The sequence below is a fragment of the Anomaloglossus baeobatrachus genome, chromosome 2 (assembly GCF_048569485.1).
Source record: "Anomaloglossus baeobatrachus isolate aAnoBae1 chromosome 2, aAnoBae1.hap1, whole genome shotgun sequence".
NCBI classification, from domain to species: domain Eukaryota; kingdom Metazoa; phylum Chordata; class Amphibia; order Anura; family Aromobatidae; genus Anomaloglossus; species Anomaloglossus baeobatrachus.
Window position 1 is genome coordinate 757,391,658 of NC_134354.1, and position 14,840 is coordinate 757,406,497.

Below are 14,840 nucleotides of genomic sequence, written 5' to 3' on the forward strand. Positions count from 1 at the left end.
GTGTTGTGTGTGTGCGGCGTTGTCTGTGTGTGTGGGTGTCTGTGTAGGGCGGTGTTTGTGGTTCCCAGTGTGTGTGTGTGTGTGTGGTGTGTTGTGTGTGTGTTGGGGGAAGGTGTGCACCTCCTATCGTGCTCCATCCCCCATGCTGCGCACCCCCCATCGTGCTCCATCCCCCATGCTGCGCACCCCCCATCGTGCTCCATCCCCCATGCTGCCCACCCCCCCATCGTGCTCCATCCCCTATGCTGCCCACCCCCCATCGTGCTCCATCCCCTATGCTGCGCACCCCCCCATCGTGCTCCATCCCCCATGCTGCCCACCCCCCATCGTGCTCCATCCCCTATGCTGCCCACCCCCCATCGTGCTCCATCCCCTATGCTGCGCATTCCCCATTGTGCTCCATCCCCGATGCTGCGCACTCCCCATCGTGCTCCATCCCCCATTCTGCGCACTCCCCATCGTGCTCCATCCCCCATGCTATAATAGTTCTCCTATTATACTCAGAGTGGAGTATATTAGGAGGACTATAATAGGAGGAGTAGTCCTGGGGGGAGAGGAGTATAATGCCGGCTCCCTGCACATGTGTACCGGGAGCCGGGTGTACGCTGGTAACTATGATACACATCGGGTAACTAAGGGACCTTAGTTACCCGATGTGTATAATGGTTACCAGCGTACACCGGCTCCGTCACGATCCCAGCAGCGCAAGGTTATGTCTGGCGATGCGTGCGGAGGGCCGGGGCGAGCGGTCAATCCATGCGGAGGGCGAGGCCAGGCCGAGGCGAGCGACCAATCCATGGGGGGGGTGGAGGCGAGGCAGAGAAAGACAGACCGAGAAAGACAGACCGAGAAAGACAGACCGAGAAAGACAGACCGAGAAAGACAGACCGACTAAGGCAATTATATATATATAGATTGGCTTGTCATGTATGTATGTGTGTGTATATGTCGCGGGCGGAGGAGGGGACGCCGCGCTCTCCCACTGATCGGGTCCGGCTGCCGCTGCGGCCTCCGCTGCTCGGTGGCTTGAGCGATGGGCCGGATCCCGGGGACTCGAGCGGCGCTCCTCGCCCGTGAGTGAAAAGGGGATTGGTTTGGGGGATTTATTGTTGTCTGTGACGCCACCCACGGTTGTGGTGATTGTGTGGACACCACTGCTGCTCTGTATAGGAATCCCGGGAGCGGTGACAGGGAGCAGCTTTGTTGTTATTCCTCCCCTCCGTGGGTAGGGGGGTTGGTTGTCCCGGGGCTCGGTGATGGGGTAGGGATCGATGGCAGGCCAGGTGTGGGGCCTGGTGAGGTGCAGGGTCGCGGGGGGCAGCGCTGTGCCGCACGGCACGGTGGTACTCACTCAGCCTGAGACGTTGACACAGTTCTCGGTAAAACACACGGCTGGAAAGACGGTTCCCACGGACGGCTGCTGTTGCTTTTCCCCGGTAGTTGGCGGTGACGGTCTCTGTCCCTGCACCTAGTGTAATGTTGGTAGCGATGGGTTCCCACCGGTAACCCGCTCCCTGACTTGGATATGGGCCGGAGGAGCCCCTCTGTGCCCGCAGGCGCTGGCCCTGAGAAACTGGTGCCTTGGCGATGGCGGTGTCTCTCTCCTACGGTTGGCCTGTTGCCTTCAATCGGGACTTAGTTGATGGGAGACCCGGAGGTCCCCTTCACTGACGGATTTGGCAAATTCACGGCGACTCCTAGCCTTGCCGGGATCCGAAAGGCCCCTACCAATGGTGCTGGCTTCTCCTCGTATACCGGTCCGGTACCGCCGGGCCACCACCCGTCCACGGTCCTTTCGGCAACCTCCGATCAGCCTCTCCTGCAGACGGTCACCACCGTCTTCTAACCTTGCTGTCTCAGTCCGGGGCACACACCTGGACCAACTTCAGGCTTTCCAAACTGTCACTTTCTCCTTCACTTCAACTCCTCTCTCTTGCTTCTCTACCACTTCACTCTCACTCCAAACTCTATCTCCCTTCAACTCCAAACCTAATCTGCCTGTGTTTTCCTTCCTCCAGGACTGTGAACTCCTTTGTGGGTGGAGACCAACCGCCTGGCTCCACCCCCTGGTGTGGACATCAGCCCCTGGGGAAGGCAACAAGGTTTTCAGGTCTAGCTTAGGTGTACCTAACCGGGGTGTAGGGTGTGGTGATGTCATTACCTGTGACCCCTGGCTTGCCCAGGGCGTCACATATATATATATATATATATATATATATATATATATATATATATATATATATATAAATAAATTACAGAACTATGCGTCTCCATGGTAACAGACTACAAATAAACTCTGTGTGGTCATGATACAAAATTACCTCTGCTCTAGTGATGAGCGAGTATGCTTGTTACTACTCGGTACTCGCACGAGTATCACTGTACTCGGGCTACTCGGCGGGGACCGAGTAATCTCGCAATACTCGTGCTGTACTCGTGGTCTTCATGTTGGCGCTCTTTTTAGAGCCAGCCCTTATGCAGGGATTGGCTGGCAGACCACTGCAATGCCACAGCCCTGTTGTGGAATTGCAGTGATTGGCCGGCCCTCACAGCATGACCGTGCCTTTAGCCCGACACTTCCCCGCTCAGCTACGGCCCCTCCCGCACTCCACTCCGCGTGTATATATATATGCACGCTTACACACACACGCACGTTTTTTTTTTTAATTTACAGTTTTATGGTTTCTACATGCTGCCGGTGGTCATTTCAGAATAATACTTGGGTCCCCCATAGGATAACATTGGGCTCGGTGCTCGGGCCGAGTACACGAGTATCTTGGGATGCTCGGCCCGAGCCTCGAGCACCCGAGCTTTTTAGTACTCGCTCATCACTACTCTGCTCCTCTAAACTACAAACAGCAAAAGAAGGGCAGATGAAACTTCAGGAACACATAGGATTTTGCATTCTGGTATCAAAAGCAAAAAGTGTTTCCTTGTGTAGTGTGCGTTCTGATTTTGTCGTTTCTGTTCTACAGGACTACTCCTGGGAAGACCACGGCTTCTCACTGGTGAACAGACTTTACTCCGACATTGGCCACCTACTAGATGACAAGTTTCGAATGGTCTATAACCTCACCTACAACACCATGGCCACCCATGAGGACGTGGACACCACCATGCTGAGAAGAGCCTTGTTTAATTATGTTCACTGTATGTTTGGAATCAGGTATGTGTTTTATCTGCCTGTTACACTTTTTTGAAGTTCTAAGTCCATATCAAATGTAACATTTTGGTGTTTTTCACCAGATTTTAATTTGCGCCTTTTTTTTTTTAGTCTATATTATATGTTTTCCATCTGTTGTTGTGTTTTTATTTTATTTTTTTAATTTATTTTTTTTAATATTCCCCATTTTGGGTGTAGTTTGGCATCTCCAGATGTTTTCAGCCTCTTTATGAATTGTGATTTTTAAAAAAAAAAGATTAATCAAACCCTATCCAGGTGATGATATTTTTTTTCTTAGGGCGCAGTCAGACAGATGTATAAATTGGACATAGATCAGACTGGTCGTCGGCTCTCTCGACTTGAGCTGCATGGAAATATGTGAAGCTGTCACGATCAGGTCAGGAGAGCCACCGACCAGTCCGAGCAATGAGTCCAATCCACGTCTGATTTATACGGCCATCTGACTTTTCCGTTTTAAAATAATTATTTTTACAATTTTCTCTCATTAACCTCTTAGTGAGCAGGCCAAATTTTTCAATTCTGACCAGTATCACTTTGTTTCAAGAACTCTGCAATCTTTAAACATATCCCAGTGATTTTGAGATTGTTTTTACATGACACTTTATATTTTATGGTAATGGTTAATTTAGGTTGGTTATGTTTTTTTGCATTCATTTATAAAAATATCAGAAATTTGACAAATTAAAAAAATAAATAAAAAATGCCATTTTCATACTTTGACTGATTATCCCTTTAATCCAGATAGTCACACCCCACAAAATAGTTAATAAATAACATTTACCCCAGGTCTGCAATACATAAAGACCTTCTGTAAAATGTTTTTTAAGCTTTAAAATTGTAGAAGTAATTTTTATTTATTTTTTTTCTCAAGGAAATATACCAAACTTTATTTATTTTTTACAGTGTACAATGAAGTCCAAAATATTCCTAAGCCTTAAAAGGGAACCTGTCAGGTGCAGTTTGCACCCAGATCCACGAGCAGTTCTGGGTGCATATTGCTATTCCTTACCTAACCGTCCCTGTATCTAGTAGCATAGACAAAGGGATCTATAGAAAAAGCATTTCTAAAGATCCTTTATGATATGCTAATGAGTGCAGGGACTAGTCACAAAGGTGTTACTTCCCCTGGCTAGTCTGCTCATTAGCATGTTAGTACGCCCCTGTGGTCTTCCTAAAATGCTAATGAATGCACAGTGTCAGAGGATGGTCGCTCTCACCTCTCCGCTGCCATTGTGTCAGAGTCCTGGATTTTGTCTCAGGGCTGAAACTCCGGGGGTCATGCTCACTGAGCCGAAATCCAGGAGTGGGACGTGATGGCAGCGGAGAGGCGAGTGAGCTCATCCTCTGACGCTGTGCATCATTAGCATGTTGGCACGCCCACAGGGACGTGCTAACATGCTAATGGGGCCGACTAGCAAGGGAAGTAACGCCCAGGGGACTAGTCCTTGCGCTAATTAGCATACAATAAAAGATCTTTAGATATACTGTTATTAAAGATCTCTTTTGCTATGCTAGTGTATACAGGGACGGTTAGGCAGGGATTAGCAATATCCACCCAGAACTGCTCATGGATCTGGGTACATATGGCACCTGACAGGTTCCCTTTTAATGTCCTAAGCCAGGTTTTTATTATGGGACACCCTAAGTAAATGTATAGTCTGGTATCATTGCTTGTTTTCTGTGTGACCTTAGGCACAGGAAAGCAAAAATGCTCGATGTGCCACATGACACACTAGCCGGTGCTCAATGGGCCCTATTACTAAAGTTAAATATAGTGCACTTTATGACAAATATAGTAAAATCTGCGATGGTGTCTCCGATAAAGATATCAATAGAGCCTTAACCTTTGTCTGGTACCATGGTGTCAATGTTACCCCATGCAGATTGGTAGAACTAGTAATTATTTTTTCATGGTCCCAGACAGGGGTTAAATATTGAGGGTAAAATAATGTCTGACTCCATTTCCTTCACACATACATCAGAGGCCTCATTTATCAAAATGGCCTAACAGGAAATCAGCCCTCGTTGCCTATAGCAACCAGTCAGTGCCACATTAATTTTACCATAGCTGATTAAGAAACTAAAACTGAGCTCTGATTGCGATGGACAAGGACTGTTTGGTTTTTTTTCTAGTAAGTTCTGATTAGAGAGGCCCATATATAGAAAAAAAAACAGCAAGCAATGAGGATTTATGAAAAATGTCCCTTAGCAACCAATCACAGCACAGCTCTCATTTGTATTCTGCTTTTAAACCATGAAAGCTTCACTGTGATTGGTTGCCATAGTCAACAAAAAGGCAGATTTTTCTCTTAGGCCCAAGATGCATCATTTCTTTCAAAAACTATTACCACATATACACATTTATTTCATTATGTACTAGAGTAAAATTAAAGGGATTTTCCACGTTTTGCCGTCAACATTTTATTATATATATATATATATATATATATATATATATATATATATATATATATATATATATATATATATATATATGCACACGCACACACGCACACGCACACGCACACGCACATGCACATGCACACACACATATACACATGCACATGCACATACACACACACACACATACACACACATACACATACACACACATATACACATACACACACACACATACACATACACACACACATATACACATACACATACATATACACATACACATACATACACACACATACACATACATACACACACATACACATACACACACATATACACATACACATATACACATACACACACACACACATATACACATACACACACACACACATATACACATACACACACATACACACACACACACACACACACACACACACATACATGCATTCGCATACATATACAGTATGTGTGTGTGTATATATATATATATATGTGTGTATGTATTATATATATATATATATGTATATATAACTAGCCAGGTCTTTCCCCGGGAAGGAAAAACCACGGGAAGGGCAGTCTCCAGTCAAGGAAACCACCTATGCCAAAACATGGTATCCATCCACAGACAGCTGTTTCGGGGTATTTGCCCCTCATCAGTGTGGAGTAGGAAACCTATTGCATATTTCCCAGGGGGCATTGCTCTAGAATCTCTGCGTTGAGAAAACACGTGATGGTGCTCCGCGGTGCTGGATGTTGATCTCCCTAAGGTCAACCATCCTTACCTATATAGTCTTCTACTAGGCATTGCTCCCACTAGCCAGTTTCCTACTCCACACTGATGAGGGGCAAATACCCCGAAACAGCTGTCAGTGGATGGATACCATGTTTTGGCATAGGTGGTTCCCTTGACTGGAGACTGCCCTTCCCGTTGTTTTTCCTTCCCGGGGAAAGACCTGGCTAGTTACCTGCCAGCGTTGAGAAACGTGTGTGTGTGTGTGTGTGTGTGTGTGTGTGTGTGTATATAATAAATATATATATATAATATATATATGTAATGTATATATATATGTATACTTATATGTGTGTGTACACATATACCGGTGTATTATATATACTTTTTTTTTATTCCCCCCCCCCCCCCCCCCTCTGAGCGCCTCTTAGCTTATGACCACATCAAAATTTAATGTGCAGCGAAACAAAGAGCCTGTAAAAGCCAAACTGTGTGTAATTTTTAATGAAACCCAATTGCTGAAATAATTTTAAGTCACAAATACATGCATTTAAATAAAAAATAAACAATTGCCATTCCATATGGGGAGAAAAAGGGAAAAAAAATCCACCTACTCAGATATCAGCAATGGAAACTGTGCAGATGAATGACCTGTATGTGATATTTGCGGTTTCTCAGGCACCACATTAGGGGCTGCCGGCGTCTCGTGTGCAGGTAGATGATTAATACGCCGTCTACAGCTGCTATATACTGTATGCGTGCACTCAAGACATTTGCTGAGTCTTTAATTTTCTCCCTCTGACCTGACTTTCCACAGGTACGATGACTACGATTATGGGGAAGTTAATCAGTTACTTGAGAGAAGCCTTAAGGTTTACATTAAAACTGTGACCTGTTACCCTGAGCGAGCCACCAAGCGTATGTACGACGGGTACTGGCGCCAGTTCAAGCACTCTGAAAAGGTGAGATCACTGCAAGCGGCGGCCATACAGGAGTACCTGGAGAATGAAATGTTTGTCAACTTTATATTACAGATGAACAAAGTTTTTAAAATTTGTTTTTGGGATTAGTCTCATCCAATCGATTCCTCGCAAATTAAAGGTGTCCTGAAAGAACATTTATTATGTACTGAGGGGTCTCCAGACCCCGTAGCATAATAGATGTCGGGAAGGGGATAAAAACAATAAAAGGTTGTTTTCACCTGTTCTGTTGCTTTTGCTCGTTTGTCTGGTCTTCTCTATAGATCTTCTGACCTGCAGATTTTCTGATCAGTCATCTCTGGCACAATGCACCGTATTGGTGCGCATCTTGTGCCATGTATGAGTATCACAATGAGACTGCAGTATAGTGAGGACGGGGGGCTCCTATACTGTAACTCACAGTAGGGGACCCTAGGCTATTGCTAACCTCCGGATTACTCCTGATGGTGGGGATGCTGGAGTGCCTTACTATTTTCCTGACCAAAACTAATTTGTCGTCCGCCCCCCCCCAGGAAGGAATGGGCAGGTAATAGATGGTAACACAGATAAAGACAGTGAAAAAACAAAACTCAGACACACTGCAAAATCACAGGAACAAACCGTTCGAGACTAAGGAGAAAATAAAGTGAAGTAAGGCAGCAACAAAAGGAACAACAACAAAACCGCTCATAGCAAAAAAAGTACTACAACCACCAGTAAGTCTGGATCACAAGACTTCACCAGACCAGTGTAGAGAATCTATAGCTGGCATTAAAAGAAGTGTCCAGCCAGCATCCATAGGAGGGGAGTAAATGTGACTGGCTCCCCAAGAGCATGTGATCAAAGGAGACTAACAAGCAGCACAACAGAGATATTAACTCTTGCTAGCCTGCCTATGAACTACCAGTCTCTTGGTCAACACCTGAGTCTAGCTGTACTGATCAAAGACATTAGAAGTTAGCAGGCAGAGTGCCAAAATCTGTAGTCCCCACAGATCCTGATGCCGCCATGACAGTCAGCGATGTTTGCAAAAACCTCCTTGTGGCAAAGAGATTCAGTTAGCGCCATAAGATCTGGAGGGCAGAAGAGAAGTTCGGATCACTGGGCAGAGAGCTGCAGCAGCAGGACAAACCCCTTTCTGGTCCTCAATAGAATCATGCAAATCAAATGACAAAAAATTGGATTCTTGCTTGTCCAAATTTTGGGTGACATTTGTTCAAATTTGATTTGTCGGGTTTCTTTTTTTTCTTTTCGGAGTCTGGTTTGACCAATGTGATTTTTTTTTTATTTTTTTTTGTTCTGGAGGACAGCTATTAACATACTTATTTTCAGTCACCACTAGAGGGAGCTACCTGTATACCCATTTATATCGGTTGCAAACTCTTAAGCTCCCCCTAGTGGAGGCTGCAGGTCTCACATTCCTATATTGCTGTGTTATGTCACCCTTGCAGTCATTACTTAATGTCATCTCCTCTTTTTTTAGGTCCACGTCAACCTGCTCCTCATGGAGGCCCGTATGCAGGCAGAACTTCTTTACGCACTACGTGCTATAACCCGTCACCTGACCTGAGATCTTGCATGTAAATGCCAACATGCAACGCAACTTCACTTTTCAGTACAATAAGAGCGCCCCCCGCCTGTTATGTAGCAACAAACATATATATGCATTTCTAGTGTCCATGCCGGCCAAAAACTTGGCAGCAATGTGCAATGAATGGTCTGTGTTTCTTTTTTTTTTTTTCTTTTTTCATACTTCAATGCTCTAGCTAATGTTAGCAAGATGGCACTACTATGAAGTTTTGTTTTTTTTTGTTTTTTTTATATATAATTTACAGCAGTAACTAATCGGCACTGCTTTGTCAGAGTTTTCCTTAGACACAGGATTCATATTTTTGGGGGAGATTTTTTTTTTTTGTACAGACATACATTGTATATGTATAACAAATCCTGGTTTGCCTTGTTCCAGTTACGTGTAGTCCTTGGTTTTATATAAGAGATGAAAAACCTTAAAAAAAAAAAAAAACCTGAAAAAAAACAGGAAAATAAGCTGTACTGTCTAATTCATAGAATATATAAGCTTTTTAACCATTATGTTGACAAGAACTCGGTTAATAAGCAGAATGTGTGCCATAAAAAATGTAGATCTGTACATAACCGTTCTTACTTTATAGCCCCGCAGCTTCTACATCCACGTGATCTCAGTTCAGACTTGGTCGTTAGCAATCACCAACTCTGAGAAAAAGACTTTTTACAAAATGTGGATAGTAGCTGAAAGGCTACAAAAAAAAATGTGAAAAATATATATATTTTTTTTCTTATGGAATATCCCGCAGTATCCTACTGATGTGCAAAGCTCCGCTATATAGATGATATCTGGATATTGTAGAGTACTCTTTAACACTTTCCGTAGCCGTGAGACTCTCTTAACTGTTTATCGTCTGTTTTCCTTTTTTTATTTTATCATACAGCAGTATATACAGAATACGTTCATAAGCTAATTGGAGGGGTGTGAGTCAGTGGTGGGTAGTGGGTGGGTGGCCTTGACTCTCATACAGTACCTCTGACTATGATACTTTAGCCGTGATAACCAAAGTAGTCAATTTATAGAGTGCCTATGTCTTTGCCCGAAAAGCCATCCTTCATTGGAGGAAGTAATTTCTATTTTAGCTGTAGGATAATCATGGGCTGCGGTAACTTTGTTTTGTTCTCGGGTGGGCAACACCCTTCTGATTTGTCTAAAGTTTAACCAACACAGAGTCTGAGTCGCAGACCTTAATCTTTGTTCTGACTTGTGTAGGATCACTGGTTAGTTCTCACTCCTGACCCATATAGACTATTCGATCCACAGCTATGTTAGACATGACCATCAATGGTCTCTTCTCTGACTCCATCACCGGTTATGACGAGTGGTCTTCTTTTTTTGACTGATGTGTAACTAATGTTCTTCTTGACCAAGACACGACAAGTAGGTCTTCTATTGGACCCATACATGAATGTCTCTGCTTTGCCTAACCCACTCATGACCATGAATGGTCTCTTTAACCAAACCAGATATGACCACAGGTCTCTTGACTGACCTATAATTCACGTTTGGGACCCACTGACTTGTATCAGATATGAGTTTTAAGTCGTATTCTAACAAACAAGGAATGACTAGTACTCTCTTGCCTGTACCATACAAAACTGGCCAAGATATGTCTGAAAGTCTCTGGTCTGACCCATACATCGTGGTTACCGCCTTGCTTAACCCATTGACTCAGTGGTCAACTTTCTAGGTATTGAGGCCGGCAAAGAGGTTTCTTGCCTGACTATTTCATGTTTTACCTAATTCAAACCTTAAAGTTTGTCCCTTTGCATGACCAATGGTCTTTCCTGACCCAGTCATAACTAATGGACTTTTGCTTGACTGATGCACAACTAATGTTCTTTCTTGACCAAGGTATGACTGACAGTCTCCTACATGGCTGTCACCGCAAGAAAAGAACAGAAATTACCAGAGATCTCCTGACTTATCCAGGCATGACTCGATAGTCTACTTTCTAACTGCCTAGGCATGACCAGAGATATTTTTTTTACTTTTGACTGACCATTACACAGTATTAGTTTCTGACCATTATGTGACTTTTCTAGCTCAAATGTAATTGCTTGCCTATTGCATGACTATCAATGGTCACTTTTCTGAGACAGCCTTACCATTATTGGTCTTTCTTGGCTATAACATGACCATCAATGCTCTCTTTTCTGACACAACCTGGCTTCTTGGTTATGACATGACCATCATTGGTCTCTTTTCTGACCCAGCCTGACCATTATTGGTCTCTCTTGAATATAATATGACCATTATTGGTCTCTTTTCTGACCCAGCCTGACCATTACTGGTCTCTCTTGAATATAACCTGACCATCAATGGTCACTTTCCGGACACAGTCTGACCTCTTGGATATAACATGACCATCAATGGTCTCTTTTCTGACCCAAGCACAATTGAAGCTCCTTCATGGCCCAGACATGATTGACTGTTTCTTTTCTGAACCTGGCATGACAGTAAATGTTTTATTTTCTGACCCAAGCACAATTGACGTCTGAGTTATGATTGACGGTCTTTCTTTCTTTGTCGCTCCTAATTGGGAGACCCAGACAATTGGGTGTATAGCTATGCCTCCGGAGGCCACACAAAGTATTACACTAAAAGTGTAAAGCCCCTCCCCTTCAGCCTATACACCCCCCGTGCTGCTACGGGCTCATCAGTTTTTATGCTTTGTGCGAAGGAGGTCAGACATGCACGCATAGCTCCACAGCTTAGTCAGCAGCAGCTGCTGACTATGTCGGATGGAAGAAAAGAGGGCCCATAACAGGGCCCCCAGCATGCTCCCTTCTCACCCCACTCTTGTCGGCGGTGTTGTTAAGGTTGAGGTATCCATTGCGGGTATGGAGGCTGGAGCCCACATGCTGCTTTCCTTCCCCATCCCTCAATTAGGGCTCTGGGTGAAGTGGGATCCTTTCGGTCTCCAGGCACAGGAGACCGTGCTCCATCCACAGCTCCTGAGGACCCTGCTGGATAGGAGCCGAGTATCGTTCAGGGACATGGCCCTGCTACTTTGAGGTACTCTGTGTCCCCGTGGGGACCGCGCACAGCAACACTCCAGCATTGCTGGGTGTGCTAGTGCACCGGGGACAGCAGCGCTGACTGAGTTTGTGCCATTACACACTTCAGCGTCGCTGAGTGTGTTCGTGTAGGGGGACTGCCGCGCTGACCGCCGCTGCCATGGTTATCACTGCGGCGCGGCTGGGACTGTTAGTGCGCTGGGGACTTCCGCGCCGACCGCGCTTATATGGCGGCCGCGCTTATAACTCGAGTCCCCGGCTTTTGCGGCCTAGTCTTTTTCTTCCCGCCCCCAGCCCTGCCAGTCAGGGGAAGGGCGGGACGCTGTAAAGGACAGCAGCACTGAGGGCTGGAGCATGCTTTGCATACTCCACCCCCCTCACTCTGCACAGTGGGGCACCAGTTCCCGCACTTTCTGGGTCACGCCCACGGCTCCCTCCTCTCCTCAGGACGCCGGCAGCCATTCCTGTCAGCTCCCCTGACGCTGCAGAGGGGAGACAAGCTCTGGGGGACCCAGGCAGGGATGCTGATGGCCACACAACCGTTTTAAGCGGGCGGTAATCAGCACCTGAGGTGCTGGCCCCACTTGTGCAGAAGTGTAATTATAGATTATATGATTATAGACTATACTTTACACTGTATGGTGCACTGTTGATTTTTGGCTATATACCCTCCTGTATTGCTCAGAGGAGACAACAGCATGTCGTCCACAAATAGCAAGGGTGCCAAAGCACATACTTATTATGCTGCCTGTGCAGCATGTACGGCTATACTGCCGGCAGGTTCCACTGACCCTCATTGTGTGCAATGCTCGGCCCCTGTGGCACTTTCTCAGCCGGAGCCTCTGCTAAGGGTGGCCCAGGGAGAACCACATGTTAACACTGTCCAGGTGACAGGGACGGAGTTTGCAGTTTTTACTGAAAGACTTTCTGAGACTATGGCTAAGATATTAGAAGCCTTGCAGTCCAGGCCGGCATCTCAAGCCATGGGCACTGTGGAATCATTGCCCCCTGGTCCCCCTCAGTTGGAACAGCAATGTCCTCCCGGGGTGTCTCATGGATCCCAGGGTGAGGTCTCTGACACGGACCGCAGCCCCAGACCGACTAAGCGAGCTCGCTATGAAATCCCCTCGACATCATCACAATGTTCAGGGTCTCAGCGAGAGGACTCTCTGTATGATGAAGCGGAGGTAGCTGATCAGGATTCTGATCCTGAAGCCGCTCTCAACCTTGATACTCCTGATGGGGACGCCATAGTGAATGATCTTATTGCGTCCATCAATGAAATGTTGGATATTTCTCCCTCAGCTCCTCCAGTGGAGGAGTCAGCTTCTCAGCAGGAGAAATTCCGTTTCAGGTTTCCCAAGCGTACAAAGAGTATGTTTCTGGACCACTCTGACTTCAGAGAGGCAGTCCAGAAACACCGAGCTTGTCCAGATAAGCGTTTTTCCAAGCGCCTTAAGGATACACGTTACCCTTTCCCCCCTGACGTGGTCAAGGGCTGGACTCAGTGTCCCAAGGTGGATCCTCCAATCTCCAGACTGGCGGCTAGATCCATAGTTGCAGTGGAAGATGGAGCTTCACTCAAGGATGCCACTGACAGACAGATGGAGCTCTGGTTGAAATCCATCTATGAAGCTATCGGCGCGTCTTTTGCTCCAGCATTCGCAGCCGTATGGGCACTCCAAGCTATCTCAGCTGGTCAGGCGCAAATTGACGCACTCACACGTACGTCTGCGCCGCAGGTGGCGTCCATAACCTCTCAAACGTCGGCATTTGCGTCTTACGCTATTAATGCTGTCCTGGACTCTGCGAGCCGTACGGCGGTTGCAGCCGCCAATTCGGTAGCAATACGCAGGGCCTTGTGGCTGCGGGAATGGAAGGCAGATTCGGCTTCCAAAAAGTGCTTAACTGGATTGCCATTTTCTGGCGACCGTTTGTTTGGTGAGAGATTGGATGAAATCATCAAACAATCCAAGGGAAAGGAAACATCCTTACCCCAGGCCAAACCAAAAACACCCCAACAGAGGAGGGGACAGTCGAGGTTTCGGTCCTTTCGGGGTGCGGGCAGGTCCCAATTCTCCTCGTCCAAAAGGCCTCAGAAGGATCAGAGGAACTCCGACGCATGGCCGTCTAAATCACGCCCTAAAAAGACCGCCGGAGGTGCCGCTACCAAGGCGGCTTCCTCATGACTTACGGCCTCCTCACACCGCATCCTCGGTCGGTGGCAGGCTCTCCCGCTTTTGCGACACCTGGCTGCCACAAGTAAAAGACCGTTGGGTGAGAGACATTTTGTCTCACGGTTACAGGATAGAGTTCAGCTCTCGTCCTCCGACTCGATTCTTCAGAACATCTCCGCCTCCCGAGCGAGCCGAGGCTCTTCTGCAGGCGGTGGGCATTCTGAAGGCAGAAGGAGTGGTGGTCCCGGTTCCTCTTCAGCAACAGGGTCACGGTTTCTACTCCAACCTGTTTGTGGTTCCAAAGAAGGACGGGTCCTTCCGTCCTGTTTTGGACCTAAAACTGCTCAACAAACACGTAAGGACCAGGCGGTTCCGGATGGAATCCCTCCGCTCCGTCATCGCCTCAATGTCCCAAGGAGATTTCCTAGCATCGATCGATATCAAGGATGCTTATCTCCACGTACCGATTGCTCCAGAGCATCAGCGCTTCTTGCGCTTCGCCATAGGAGACGAACACCTTCAGTTCGCGGCACTGCCGTTCGGCCTGGCGACAGCCCCAAGGGTTTTCACCAAGGTCATGGCTACAGTAGTTGCGGTCCTCCACTCTCAGGGTCACTCAGTGATACCTTACTTAGACGATCTGCTGGTCAAGGCACCCTCTCAAGAGGCATGCCAACACAGCCTCAACGTTACTCTGGAGATTCTCCAGAGTTTCGGGTGGATCATCAATTTTCCAAAGTCAAATCTGACACCGGTCCAATCGCTGACATATCTTG

At 46.5% G+C, this 14,840-nt stretch overlaps 1 protein-coding gene across 3 annotated transcripts in view; it reads left to right on the top strand.

The window, feature by feature from the left end:
• SESN3 (sestrin 3) overlaps positions 1-11,445 on the top strand; it is a 102,858-nt gene extending 91,413 nt beyond the window's left edge. For all 3 annotated transcript variants that reach the window (XM_075334674.1, XM_075334672.1, XM_075334673.1), the window contains 3 exons: positions 2,976-3,166; positions 7,141-7,285; positions 8,766-11,445. In XM_075334674.1, coding sequence (XP_075190789.1) covers positions 2,976-3,166; positions 7,141-7,285; positions 8,766-8,852 — 423 coding nt within the window. In that variant the 3' untranslated portion in view covers positions 8,853-11,445. The remainder of the gene's footprint in view (positions 1-2,975; positions 3,167-7,140; positions 7,286-8,765) is intronic.
• The last annotated feature ends 3,395 nt before the right edge of the window (positions 11,446-14,840 follow it).